Here is a 14990-nt window from a genome sequence, read left to right as displayed (position 1 = left end):
ATGTGTCACCATATCTGACAATTACCAAATGTTTTTATTGGTATTTTAAAATTTGGCATAGAAATTGTTTTGTGGTGAAAGTGAAAGTGAATATGGTTATTCGTACTGTAAATATATTGCCAGTTCTTTCTTGGGCAACTTTTTAAACCAAGTCTGAGGTTTTAAACCAAGGCTTCACAGTTGCTGAACAAGCACTATGGCATTGAACCACGCTCTTAGCCTGAGATTTTTTCTTTCTTTTAAAAACACTCATTCAGATTCTTGTCCTTATCTTTCCATACTAACTTTACAAAAACTTAAATCTGATTTTGCTAAATACAGTGTTCAGTTTTCTGTATTCATCTTGCTTAAACTCTAGGTTAGATGCATGTTTCTTCTAGAAAATCTTTCTTGTTTTCTAATACTCTAATCTCCTAATTTTCCTCCCACTTTATTAGCCTTTTGTTTTTGGTCTTTTTGCTAGCTGCTGCATTTATGGCTGAATTTTAAGTATTAGCATAATTCCAGCCTTCACTCTGATTCCCATTCTCTTAAGATTCTTCTAGAGTACTCTTACTGCTTCAAGTATTATATCTATTCTTGACTTCTGATTTATCTCAACTTAATGTGTTTGCCAATAAACTTTGGCTTTCCTGTCTTTGACATCACTACACAGTTGCTTAAGACTCAAACTTAGGAGTTCTTCATGGTCCCACCCTCCTCAGCCTTTTGTTCAATACATCATTAAATACTCTCTGCTTCATTCTCAAAATACTTCCTGAATTTCTCCACTTATTAGCTCCATCACTGTCAACCTTGTCAAAGCCACTGTCATCTTTTTCTCTATATTTTCCTGTCTGATCTTGCAGAAAATCTATTCTCTCTCTCTATAGCAGCAGAGTGATATTTTATAAAATTTTAATAAGATAAATTTAATTCTCCTATTTAAAACACAATGATTTTCTATTGAAATTCTGATATAAACAAATTTCTTTCCATTGTCTATAGTGATAGATTAAAGAGAAAGTAGGAGCCAGGGGAGGATTTTGAGGGGAATATATAGAACAAAAGTTATTTAATTAATTATTTTATTAATAGGAAGTGTTTGTGAGTTCAGACTTCAGACTTTTGTAAATCTAAAGTTCAAGGGAAATTATTCTTTATAATTTTTCATGGATGAGGGCCCTATAAATTCTTCTTCTTTTTCTTTCTTTCTTTCTTTTTTTTTTTTTTTTTTTGTATCAGAGATTGATCCAAGGGCACTTAATTAACATTGAGACACATCCACAGCACTTTTTTTTTTTTTAAATTACCTTGAGACAGTCTTTCTAAGTTGCTTAGAATGTCACTAAGTTGCTGAGGCTGGCTTTGAACTTGTAATTCTCCTTCATCAGCCTTCCAAACCTCTGGGATTACAGGTATGTGCCACTGTGCCTGGTGCCCTATAAGTTCTTGAAATATTTCAGAATCCTCAAAGATATATTAAGTTGGGTTAAATATTTTATTGTGTTTTGTTACTTAAAAGCTGGCTGTTCAATTATACTATATTTGTTATTGTTTTTAACCACAAACCATTAATTCTTGACTATTCCAAATAAGTTTGTTGTATTAACTTCGTGAATAAGCATGTTATAAAAATTTGTGTTTTTATGTTCCTGTTATTAGTATTGCCTGATGTAACTGACAACCTCCATAATATCAGCAAGGAGCAAATGAATGTCTCTGACCTGTGGAACATTCTGTCTACTCTGAATAGTAATTTAAAAAAAGATGAATTCCTAGCTGCACTGAAATTCACAATTGTTGATGGTGGGTATTCCAAATACTAAAATTGAGATATACGAAGATATTATTTATCTTCTGTTTTTGATAACAGCCAGTTAAATGTCAGGTGATATCTCATTGAGATTTGAATTTGCATTTCTCTGATTAGAGATTTTGAGCATTTTTTCTTGTCTGTAGGTCATTTCTATATCTTCTTTTGAGGAAGATCTATTTGAGTCCTTTGTTCATTATTTAAAAAGTATTGTTTTCTTGCTCTTAACTAGTTTGAGTTATCTATATATTTTAGATATTAGCTGCTTATCTGATATGTGATTTTCAGATATTTTTTCCCAACCAATAGGTTTTCTCCTTATTCTTATTGTTTTCTTTGCTCTGAAGAAGCTTTTTAATTTTAGGCAATCCCATTTGTCAAATTTTGCTTTATTGATTGTTCTTTGGGGGTCATGGCAAATAATGTCATGAAACTTTCCTCCTGTTTTAATCTTGTGATTTTATGATTTCAGGTATTACAAGGGATTTTCTAGCATGGTTTGAAAAACCAATAAATATAGTTTGGAAATATAAATAAAGTTGATTATTTGTTACATAGAAAAACATTAATATCTAATTTACTACTTCTCTAAATTGACCAAATATGCTTTGAATTCCTTCAAGTTGGGAAGAATGTTATTGAAAAACAGCATATCCCAGTGAACTCAGAGGGGATGATTAGATGTTATAAGATCTATTAGAATTTTATAATACTACTACTTGGACCAAACTGATAGATTCAGGGGCAGAGTATTTGTAGTTAGAGAGATGTAGGGGCATTACTAAAAGACAGAAGCAGGAAAAATGCTGCAATAAAGACATGCTATTTTACTATAGATTATAATTCCTTAAAAAAAGCCCCAAGTGTTAAATAAGAAGCCATGATAGAAAAAAGGTAGCTGTATAGTTAAACTCTATATAGGGTGGTTTTTTTTTTTTTTTTTTGTATCTACTGGGGATACATCTTGCTCTCTGTACTTTGTTATAGTTTGTGATCATAAACTATTTCCTTGTTTCTGACTAGGAAAACAGAGCTGCTTCTATTTCCTGTGTTTGTCACTTTGACTTTATAATCTCATACTTGTGTGATCTTGTATAAAAAATAATAGATATAACTACTTCTTAAACATTATAGTTATAGAACCATTGGGCACTCTTACAGAAGTCTTTAAACTTACCTGACATAGAATTTTTAACTTGGAACAGTTGAAGATCTAAACTATGATTGAGATCTATCTTTTAGTTTGGATTAGGAGTATATCTTAGATTTATATTTTAGGAATATGGATTATATCTATAATTTCTCTGAATTGATAGCAATTGAGAACTTAGCTTAACTTCTACGGTTTTAAGATATAATTATTCCATGAAATTAATCTTTTGTTACTCGAAAATATGAAAAGGAAATATGGTTCTTATGAGTACATCAAATGATTTAAATTTTTATAGTTTGCTTTATTGTACTTGGCTTTTGTTTAGTGAGGCTTATCTATTAAATATATTTTTCTCACAGATGACAAAGTACAATTTGATGAATTCACAAAAACAGTGAAGAATATGTGTGATGCCTCCAGGTTAAAGGGTAAGTACTGGATGATTTGTGACTGTTAAATTTACTTTTATTGAATGGACTTCTTTTTGTTTTATTTTTAAAAAACATTTTGGCTCTGCTAGTTTCTGATAAATATACTGATGTTGATTTGCCAAACTTGATTTTGATTAAAAGTTGGTAGTTACTGTAATGAAAGAAAAAAAGGTTTTCTCTAGAAAAGGAGTTTAATTAAATTTTTTAAAAAGCCATTTTGTGTGTGTGTGTGTCCTAGGCTTTATGGAAAGTCTGCTATTGACTTTAAAATTTTTCCACATAAGAATATTTACTGTATCATTTTAAGCCTCAGACTTAGAACTCTATTCCATGAATTGGTTAATTGGTTTCTATTGGTTACAGAACTTCTCATAAATTCTCTGCTGCTCCCCCAACCCCCACTGCCTTTTTAAAACAAGCTCTGGAAAGTTTTATTAAAGAAAAATTCTGTATGGTTATTTCTCACCAGTCTGTTCTGGTATGCTTCTAATGATATCAGAATCACCTAGAAAATAGAAACTGTAATTTTACGATACATTTAAGGGCAACTGGTAATCTCTAGTTTGTTTACACATTCTTTAGGCAAGTCTGCAAATTAGCATTGATTATTTGCAAGTTATTACACTAGCTGAACTATGATTTTTCTTAATGTTGATCAAAGATAACCTATTATTGAAGCCATTATAAAATGATTATAATAAACCATATCTGGAATATCACCAGCATTTATAAAACCAGATCTGAGGAAAGAATTAGGTCTTGGGAATATGGTCTTAATATAGTAAATGTTTAGCCTGTCTTGATTATTACAAAATTAGAACAGTGAGAATATTCACAGGTCTGCTGCTTCCTTTAGTAAATCTTCCTCAAGACTCTTCTTCAGTTCTTGTTAAATAAAATAGTTGTCATGTATATTTTGGTAGTACAGTTCTCAGAATATTTGACTTTTAATTTTATTTTAAAGTTAAAGATAGGACTAAAATCAATAAAGATAACACCTAAGGGTTAGTGTATTTTTTGTTTGGAGGATATATTTAAAACTTTATATCACTGATAATTTATTTAAATAAGTGTTTGAATGACATTTGGTCAGTGAACATTCTTTTTTTAAAATATTTTTTAAAATTTATTATTATTTTTTTATTTTTTTGTTGTAGTTGGACACAATATCTTTATTTTATTTTTATGTGGTGTTGAGGATTGAACCCAGGGCCTTGCACATGCTAGGTGAGCACTCTACTGCTGAGCCACAACCCCAGCCCCTCAGTGAACATTCTTAAGAAAACAACACAAATTAATGTTTATAAGACAAATGCAGAGTCAATTATGTGCACAAATAAGTAGCAAATACTATTCAGATTTGTAATACCTACTCTTCCCTGGAATGTGAAATTCTTCCCACTTTCACTTTAGGTTAAGGAAAATATTTAATAATTTTCTGTTAAAATATAACAATGGGTCAAATAATATAACCACCATCAACATGGATTAATTGGATTAGCTTTGCTATAGGAAGCAATGCCTAGAAATAGAAAAGAGCATGGGTTTTGCAATAGACAAATATGGGTTTATAGTTCTTTCACTTAACATCTGGGTGATTCCTCTTGATGATTCTGGGTTCCTCGTCTTTAACAAACATCATGTTCTCATAGAGTTATCTGAATCAAATGCAAGAACACATGTAAATCATATAACCTAGTATTAGTAACATATTGAGTGTTTAGTAAACAGAAATTTTTATTTACATGCAATAACACATGTAAATCATATAACCTAGAATTAGGAACATATTGAGTGCTTAGTAAACAGTAATTTTTTATAGTTTTAAGGGATAAGGTCAATGTCAGATTTTGAAGCTTAAGACTTCTAAGGTACAGCAGGAAGTTCTAGGTAATGATGAGGATTAAGGGTAGCCACTGGTGTGGATGACTTTGGAAATTCAATTTTGAAATTAGAGGGCTAGGCTCAGAAAGACTGGTGTTCAGGATATGTAACTTTTTTTAAGAATGAAAAAGAACAATTTTGGAATTAAGTCATTGAATCACTAAGCCAACAAGAGCAGCTACAGGTTAAGTACCAGAGTCTGGGAGATGGTCACAGTGATTGGGAAATGGTATTGCCAACCCGTATAGCATAAGGTCAGTCACTACCAGGAAGAGTTAGAAAGGGCCAAGAAAGAGTTAATGTATCAGGGCTGAGGCTGCTATCTTTGGAAAAGCTTGCTTGCAAGGTTGGCTGGCATATTGGAACTTGGCTTTCAGACTGTTTTCTCTATTACCAACTGAGAAAGCTGATTTGCTGAGTCTAGGTTGTTTGTTGGAGAACTTGGAGGAACCAAGAAAACAGCCATAGAGTGAATAGAGTTCTATGACTTCCTTCAATATACATACTTATAAAGTTTTAAGGGATAAGGTCAATATCAGATTTTGAAGCTTAAGACTTTTGAGGTACAGTGGGAAGTTCTAGGTAATGATGAGGATTAAGGGTAGCCATTGATGTGGATGACTTTGGAAAGAAAATGTAGAAAATTTAAAGAAATCAATTTCCAGTAATGAAATTGAAAAAGCTATTAAAAACTTGCCAACAAAGAAAAGCCCAGCACCAGATGGATTCTCAGCCAAGTTTTACCAGACCTTTAAAGAAGAACTAATAACAATCCTCAAATTATTCCATAAATTAGAAAAAAGAGTGAACCCTTCCAAACTCAGTCTATGAAGCCAGTATAACCCTGATAACAAAAGCAGACAAGACACATCAAAGAAAGAAAACTTCAAATCAATATGCTTGATAAACATAGATGCAAAAATTCTTAATAAAATACTGGAAAAAAACATATAAAAACACATTAAAAAGATAGTGTACCATAATCAAGTGGGATTCATCCCAGAGATGCTAGTTTGGTTCAAAATACAGAAATCAATAATGTAATTCATCACATAGACTTAAAGATAAGAATCAGATGATTATCTCAATAGATGCAGAAAAAGCATTTGACAAAATACAGGATCCATTTATGTTTAAGACACTAGAGAAACTAAGGATAGAAGGAACATACTTCAACATTGCAAAAGCTATATATGACAAACCCAAGGCCATCACCTTCTGAAGGAGAAAAATTGAAAACATTCCCTTTAAAAACAGGAAGAAGGGATGCCGTTTTGAACAACTAACAATAATAATAAAAACGAGAATAAATGGAATTCAAATTGAAAAAAAAGAAGGGATGCCCACTTTCACCACTTGTATCCAACATAATCTTGAAACTCTATCTAGAACAATAGGCAAAAGAAGGAAATTAAAGGGAAACAAATAGGAATAGAAGAGCTCAAACTATCTCTGTTTGCATGATTTTACATTTAGAAGACAATAAAACTCCACCAGAAAACTTCTAGATTCATAAATGAATTCAGAATACAAAATCAGTACTCATAAATCAATCACATTCTTATAGTCCAGTGATGAATTTGCTGAAAGAGAAATTTGGAAAACTACCTCATTTACAATAACCTCAAAAAAATTTAAAATACTTGGTATTCAGTCTAACAAAAGAGGTGAAGCATCTCTACAGTGAAAATTATAGGACACTAAAGAAAGAATTGAAGACCTGGAAGATGGAAAGATTTCCCATGTTTTTGGATAGGCAGAATTAATATTGTCAAAGTGGCCATACTACCAAAAGTGCTATGTATATTCAGTGCAATTCCCATCAAATTTCCAGTGATGTTCTTCTTAGAAATAAAAAAAGCAGTCATGATATTCATTTGGAAAACTAAGAGGTCTAGAATAGACAAAGTAATCCTTAGAAAAGGGAAGCAAGAGGTATCACAATTCCAGAATTTAGCTGGATGTGATGGCACATGCCTGTAATCCTAGTGGCTCAGGAGGCTGAGGCAAGGGGATCATAAGTTTAAGCCAGCTGCAGCAATTTAGCAAGGCCCTCAGCAACTCAGTGAGATCCTGTCTCTAAATAAAATACAAAAAAAAAAAAAAAAGGCTGGGGATGTGGCTCAGTGGTTGAATGCCCCTGGGTTTAATCCCTAGTACCCCGCCCCCACCCCCCCAAAAAACAAAATAAAAACAAACCAACAACCAATCCAGACCTTAAATTATACTACAGAGCTATAGTAACAATAACAGCATTGTATTGACACCAAAATAGGCATGAAGACCAATGGAACAGAAGACACAGAGATAAAGCCACATAAATACAATTATCTCATACTAGACCAAGGTGCCAAAAATATACATTGGAGAAAAGATAGCCTCTTCAACAAATGATGCTGGGAAAACTAGAAATCTGTATGAAGTAGAATGAGATTTAACATGTCTCTGACCTTGCACAAAACTCAACTCAAAGTGGGTCAAAAACTTAGGAATTAGACCAGAAACCCTGCACCCACTAGGAGAAAATATAGGCCCAACATTGCAATATATCAACTCAGGAAGGGACTTCCTTAACAAGACTTCTAAAGTGCAAGAACTAAAATTAAAAAAAATCAATAAATAAATGGGATGGCATCAAATTAAAAAGCTTCTTCATGGCAAAGGAAGCAATCAAGAGCATGAAGAGATAGCCTACAGAATAGGGGAAAATCTTTTCCAACTTCACCTCAGATAGGGTGTTAATATCCAGGATATATGTAGAACTCAAAAATCTTAACACCAAAAAACAAGAACAACAACAAAAACCCCAAACCAAATAATCTAATCAACAAAAGGACAAAGGAAGTAAACAGACACTTCTCAAAAAAAAAAAAAAAAAAAGAAATATGAATGGTCAACAAATATGTAAAAAATTATTCAACATCTCTGTGAATTAAAGAAATACAAATTAAAACTACACTGGGAGTCCATCTCACTCCAGTCAGAATGGCAATTATCAAGAATACAAGTAATAATATATGTTGGCGAGGATGTAGGGAAAAGGGTACACTCATACATTGTTGGTGGGACTGCAAACTGTATACTACTTTGGAAAGCAGTATGGAGATTCCTCAGAAAACTTGGATGGAACCAGTTATCCCACTCCTCATTATATATACAAAGGTTTTAAGAACGGCATACTATACTGATGCAGTCACATCAATGTTTATAGCAGCACAATTCACAGTAGTTAAGCTACTGAACCACCTAGGTGCCCTTCAAAGGAAGAATGGATGAAAAAAATGTGGTTTAATTACAATGGAGTATTATTCAGCCATAAGGAAAAATGACTTTCTGACATTTTCTGGCAAATGGTTGGATCTGGAGAGTATCCTGCTAAGTGAAATAAGCCAGTTTCCACAAACCAAAGTTCTGATATTTTCTGATGTGTGCAAGCCAACCGACAATAAGGTGTAGGGGGAAGAACAGAAGGTCAGAGCATTAGACAAAGGGGAATTAATTCTTGTTTTATATTTTACATTCTTTATGTTTCTGAAAAAATTTCATCTATATAAGGATGGGTTAGAGCTGCACAGCAAAATAACTACTTTCTATAATTGCAGTGAAAAAATATGAATCATTTTAATTGTGCCAATTTTTCTTTTTTCCATATTATGATGCATTATTGGTGCATCATAGTTGTAAATAAAGGTGCAATTTGTTGTTATGTATTTGTACATGCATAATTGTGCCAATTTTAGCACCAGAGAAACATGATCAACCAAGAACTCTGCTCATTGCACCGCTGGCCATAAAATTTTTTGCAGGTTAAATTTCTTATTTTACAATTCAGAGTGTAATAATAAACTATGGATTGCTTCTAACAAAAGACTTCAGTGATGGTTTCTGTATTCTTTTTTTTAAATCAGAGGTGAGTTCAGTTTTCAAATATAGTTTTTCCATTCTAGAGTTCCAGGAGATTGCATTAGCTCTTGATTCACTTGAAGGTGACATGATATCTGGGGAGAACTTAGAAGATTTTCTAAGAAATATTGGGATTAAGTCACCTAAAGAAGAGGTAGAGAAAATTCTTCAGTCACATTTTGTTTCTGGTAAGCATTTTGAGTATCTATAGATATTTGCTTATGTCACTGCAAATATTTTTGAAAAGGAGCCTTTACTCTTTTGCAATTCTAATAATATTTTTTAAACAAACAAATGTAAATTTTGTGGGAAGTGAGCTTGTTGAAATCCTCTCTTATAGATATCTTGATTTAATGAGTGATGAAAAGTTTGAGAATTCAAGTTCTGTGACTAGAAATCCTAGCTTTGCAACTTTTGGCCACACAAAGTTACTGGACCTTTCTTAGAACTTTAGTTCTGTTACAGGTAGAATCAGACTAGTATATCTACAACCTTTTGTAGGGTTATGGTAAGGAATAATAGGTGGAAATGAATCCCGAAGTACTATGTAAATAAAATGTTCAAGAAGTATATAAAAACTATGTTGATTTTGATACTAGTCTTTTAATATTATATTGTCCAGGAGTTCTTGTTTTTCACTTCCTTCTTTCCTTCCAGAAGACAACATGGTGAATATTAAAGACTGTATGAGGGCTTTGAGGGACACCCAGAAATTTTCCAATTTTATTGGTAAGAGCTTTATGGCAAAACTGATAGAAAGTAACAATTAGGATGTTGCTAATAGGACTTATTCAAAGATCATTTAGTCAGATACTATATTTGGTGCTGAAATCTTCTTTAGAATATCTGTTATGGTTTGATTATAGTTTGTCCCTTTTGACTCATGATGGAGTTTAATCCCCATTGTGAAGTATTATAGAGAGTGGAAAACCTAATCTGATAACAGTGTTAGAGCTGGGGTCTTTGGGAACTGATTAGGATTATAAAAGGTCATCAAAGTAGGGCTCTCATGATTGAATACTGGTGACTTTATAAGAAAAGAGAATGACCAGAGGATACATACCTCTGTACTCCCTGTCTGTCACCATGGATCACCTTGAAATTTGGCCAGCAGGAAGACCATCACTAGATGTGACCCATTGACCTTGAATCAGAAACATGAGCCAAAATAAACCTTTAATTTTTTTTAAGTAACATGCCCAATATATATATACTATGTTCTTTGCAACAGAGAGAAGACCAAGGCAATTATCTATGTCAATTATTTATTTCATCTGTACTTGAAAACTTCCAGTTATAGGGAGTTTACTACATTTTATTTAAATTTAAGAATTATGCATTTGTGATAGAAAAGACTGGAAAAATCACAAGGTTGTAATATTTTTCAATAGTTAAAATAATACATCTTTATTACATACTAACAACATTAAAAAATCTTTTTAAAGAACTAAATGACCAGAAATACAAGAAATATAAAGTACAAATGTCTTGTAATATTACTCTTGGGGCTATGCATGCCTGTTAATGTTTGGCCAATATTCTTTTAGACTCTTTTTCTTTACATCTTTACATATTTACTCTGTTAATGTTTGGCCAATATTCTTTTAGACTCTTTTTCTTAACATCCATGAATAGTTGTGTATTCTGAAATTACTTTTAAACACATTATTTTGTCCCTAATATTATACAACTTTCTTTAAAAAATTACAGTATATCTTGGATATTGTTCCATGTTTTATTATATTATATAAGCCTCCCTCATTCTTTTAAGAGTATATAATAATTTACTGCAGTTATGCACTATAATTTTATCCACTATCTTTTTAATGAATATTTTATTTCCATTTTATTTTTACTTTTACAAACATTTTGATGAATATCTTTATCAACATGCATACAAAGCTTTCATGTAGGGCAAATTTCTTAGAAGTGGACATGATGGACCAACATATTTAGAAATTTAAAATGTTAGTAGTTTCTACCTAATTACCCTCATAAAGGTTTGTGAGAATTCTACTTTTATCAATAGTGGGTATTAATTATTAGAATTAATATAATTATACAATTTTTATAATTAAAATTTTATTATGTTTTAATGTGTGATGCTCTAATTGTTAGTGAGCTAAAGTATATTTCACATATTGTGAATGTCTTTTGATAATTTTAAAATCAGGTGGTGTTTCTCATGTGAATTTGTAAATAGCTCTTTATATTTTAGGGAATACCCTAAAATGCTTTGTACTACCCACTGCAGATTTAAAAATTTTATTGATTTATTATTGATTTTTTAATGTGGTGTTTTACAGATTGTTTATTATAATCTTCTGTCTTTTTTTTGATCAGTTTTGGAAATTTGTATTGTCCTAAGAAATTATTGTTATTATTATTATTATTGCTTGAGATTGAAGCCAGGGGTGCTTAAGCACTGAGCCACATCTCAACCCTTTTCATTTTTTATTTGGAGACATGGTATCACTAAATTGCTTTCGGCCTCACCAAGTTGCTGAAGCTGACCTTGAACTTGTGATCCTCCTGTCTCAGCCAGAATTCTGAGTTGCTGGGATTACAGGGTATGCTACTGCATCTGCATTCTCCTAGGACATTCTAAATCTTATTTAGGTTTTATATAAATGTAGTGTTAGGACAACCCTATGCACTTAAAATTCTTCTGATTTTTTGGTATATATGGTAACGGTCCTTTCTTATATTTGTATAGATATAATTTTGACCTTTTTCTTTGTTTTTTAGTGAATATTTTCTTCCTTTTTAAAAAATATTTATTTTTTACTTGTAGTTGGACACAATGCCTTTACTTTATTTATTTTTATGTGGTGCTGAGGATCAAACCCAGGCCCTCACACTTGCTAGGCGAGCATTCTACCACTGAGCCACAACCCCAGCCCTCTTCCTTTCTTTTTAAAGTACTAGTATTTTAGAGATACTAGCTCTTAAAGAGTACTAGCTCTTAAAGATAAATCTATCTTTAGTGCTTGTATTTTTAGTTTAAAAATTCATGTCTGCAGTTGGGCATTTTGTGAGATTTTTTTTTTTAGAAATATACTTTACACATATGAACCCTTTGGTTTCATTAAGTGAGGTTGGCTTCATGAGCTTTTTTTCCCCCCAAGATCAAGCATATAATTACTTTGCACTATACATGTTCAGTTTTTCTTAAACGGAAAAGTGGGTTCTAATCCTAATGTGTGCTAAACATGAAACTGCGATTCTTTAATTGGGGTGAAATTAGCTGACAGGAGCAAAGGGTGTATGGAAGAATAGCGGAATAAGAATTGGGGTTTGGAGATTATTGTGAAGACTGAGGGGAACTTTTTATTAAAATGATGAGCTCATTAATGAAAAAACTACAGAAATGTTGCTGTACTTTTGACAGGAAGAGCTCATCCAAATCCTGAACATTTAACACATACTTTAAAGCATAAAGAAAGGGTTATTTATAACTATCAGAGTTTGTAAATAGAAAATTAATAGGAGTAGAGAAACTGTTCAAGCAGGGTGCAGAAAAGTATCAGAATGGAGAATGGACTACTATACTTATTTAAATAGCCACCTGTGGCTTGTGAATGCCATATCCGACAGTGTGGATTTAAAAGAGGCCATCAGTTTTATTGTTATCCTTAGAAGACTTAGGCCTATTGACTGAATCGTGTGTTGTTTGTACACTCTCTGTATTTGTAGCATTGAATGAAGCCATCAATAAATTGGACTGCATGAAAGAAGGCTCTCGGTCTGATAAAGACAAATATTCAGACATACTTGAAAATACTGATAGACATTTTCCTGACAACACTCTTCAGAAAACAGAAGATGACTCCTTTGTTGAGGGTGAGTTGTTGAAACAGATGACCAGCAGTTTGTAATAAATATTTCTTCTAAATCTTATTTAGGTTTTTTTCCCTCTTCAAATTAAGGGAACTCAGCCATGGTCTTTCTAGTCCAAATATTTGATGTTACTGTTATTCTAAATTTTTATTCAAGGATTTCAAACTATTTAGCAAATATTAATCAAGTCTTAATACTTAGCTCCTAAATAATACCATAAATTTGTTGGAACAGTGTTTACTATAGATCAGATTTAGGACTATACCTTATTTTATAGCCACAGAAATTTTGTTATTATAGTATTAAATGCCTGGCTAATATCATGGCCTGGATCGTAAAACAGATCTCAAAAATATTTCTGTATATAGTTGTGTGGCTTAGACATGATGTTTCTTCCTAGAGTAATTTCATTTCAAAACCAATCCCTTTCCTTTTGTGTTTTGGATGGTCTTAATTATCTGCAGTTTTTTAGCTTTTATTCTTTGTTCTTTTTAAGCTTTTATTCTTTTTTGTAGCTTTTATTCTTTATTCTTTCTCCTTCCTTCTTTTATCTATCCATATCAGTCAATCTATCTATCTCCCCTTTTCTTTCTAAAAGGCCCTGAGAGAAAGTATTAAGTAATTACATTGAAATATTTGTTTCTATAGCCAATTGTTATTTAAATAGCCACCTGTGGCTTGTGAGTGTCATATTGGACAGTGTGGATCTAAAAGAGGCCATCAGTTTTATTGTTATCCTTAAAAGACTTAGTTTTATTGACTGAATCATGTGTTTATTATTGACAAAGAATTTACCTCATTCATCTTGAATGTACTCAGATGGAACTTTCCTATATTTACAAAGCCATTTCCTGCCTTTAAATTTAACTTCAGCTAAAAATTACAATCAAAATGTGTTCCAGGCAATGTCTGGAGACAGTTTGATTTTTAGAACTGATGAGGAAGAATTACTGGCATCCAGTGAGTGGAGGCAAGGGATGCTACTAAATATCAAATAATGTACATAACCGTACCACTACACCTAGATAGTTATCTGGATCAAAATGTTAGTAGTGTTGATGTTCAGAAATCTTGTTTTAGAGTTATCTGAAGAAACTGCCAAATCTACTGTTTTGAAATTATTTTAGAAGGTTAGTTTTGTTTTTCCTACTTAGATAAAATAATTAAAGTAAAAATAATTTATCTATATTTTAACCTCCCTTTATTTCAAGGTAATACCTGTTGTAGTTGTTAAGTTCTGTAACTGCAATAAATTTGCATTTAAACTTACAGACCCATTTATGCAATAGACAGATTTTATTTCTATCTCTTGTCCCTCAAGCAGATCTCTTCACCAGTTTTTATTTCTGAAAGAGGTGTGTGGGATAAGCAGATATAACTGCAGTTTGTCCTTAAGAAAAGCCCTAGGATTAGATAGTATAGGTAGGCAAGCAGAGATAGAATAGGAAAATTAAATACCTCAACTTTTTATTGAATAGAAGTCTAGGTATAAAGGAAGCACCTGTGACATTAGAAACTGCCACATTTAAGGGGCTGGTGGAGAAGACCACAGAGAAGTCCAAGAATGAGGATAGTGAAGAATGAGGAATGGTGTGAAAGTCCAGGGAAGATTTTTATATGTGAACAAAATTCTGGGGAATAAGAGATATTTATTCAGATTATTATCAATGTATTTTTCCAAAATAGTAATCTGATCACATTACCTTTGCCTGTTTATAACTCTTTAAACATTGCCCATTGTTTTTGATCAAAATCCTGTATGCCTTATCTTTCTAGCATTATTTTGTGCAGTGTCCTTGCTGTCTATACTTCAAGTACATTGGCTTTTCCCACTTCAGTTCCTAAGATACTTTCTTTCCTTCTACTCTCAAACTTTTCTATATTTTACTGTTTTGAATATTCTTCCCTGACACTCTTTTCTTGCTCTATGTTTATTTATGTGTCTGGCTCCCCAGCGCAGCCTATTATTTTCTTCTAGTTTGGG

General features: G+C 32.2%; 1 protein-coding gene and 1 pseudogene across 1 annotated transcript in view; one reads left to right on the top strand and one right to left on the bottom strand.

Annotated features, from left to right (window-relative positions):
• The window catches only part of LOC143410001 (EF-hand calcium-binding domain-containing protein 13-like), a 53546-nt gene that overhangs the window by 17326 nt on the left and 21230 nt on the right, over positions 1-14990 (top strand). The window contains exons 3-7 of the mRNA XM_077110566.1: positions 1645-1788; positions 3308-3376; positions 9211-9354; positions 9824-9895; positions 12863-13009. Of these exons, the coding sequence (XP_076966681.1) occupies positions 1645-1788; positions 3308-3376; positions 9211-9354; positions 9824-9895; positions 12863-13009 (576 nt within the window). The remainder of the gene's footprint in view (positions 1-1644; positions 1789-3307; positions 3377-9210; positions 9355-9823; positions 9896-12862; positions 13010-14990) is intronic.
• Positions 4091-4217, bottom strand: LOC143411065 (small nucleolar RNA SNORA72; annotated as a pseudogene).

This window comes from Callospermophilus lateralis, chromosome 11, assembly GCF_048772815.1.
Source record: "Callospermophilus lateralis isolate mCalLat2 chromosome 11, mCalLat2.hap1, whole genome shotgun sequence".
NCBI lineage: Eukaryota > Metazoa > Chordata > Mammalia > Rodentia > Sciuridae > Callospermophilus > Callospermophilus lateralis.
Note: the sequence above shows the minus strand (reverse complement) of the source record. Positions and strands in the feature narration are given on the sequence as shown.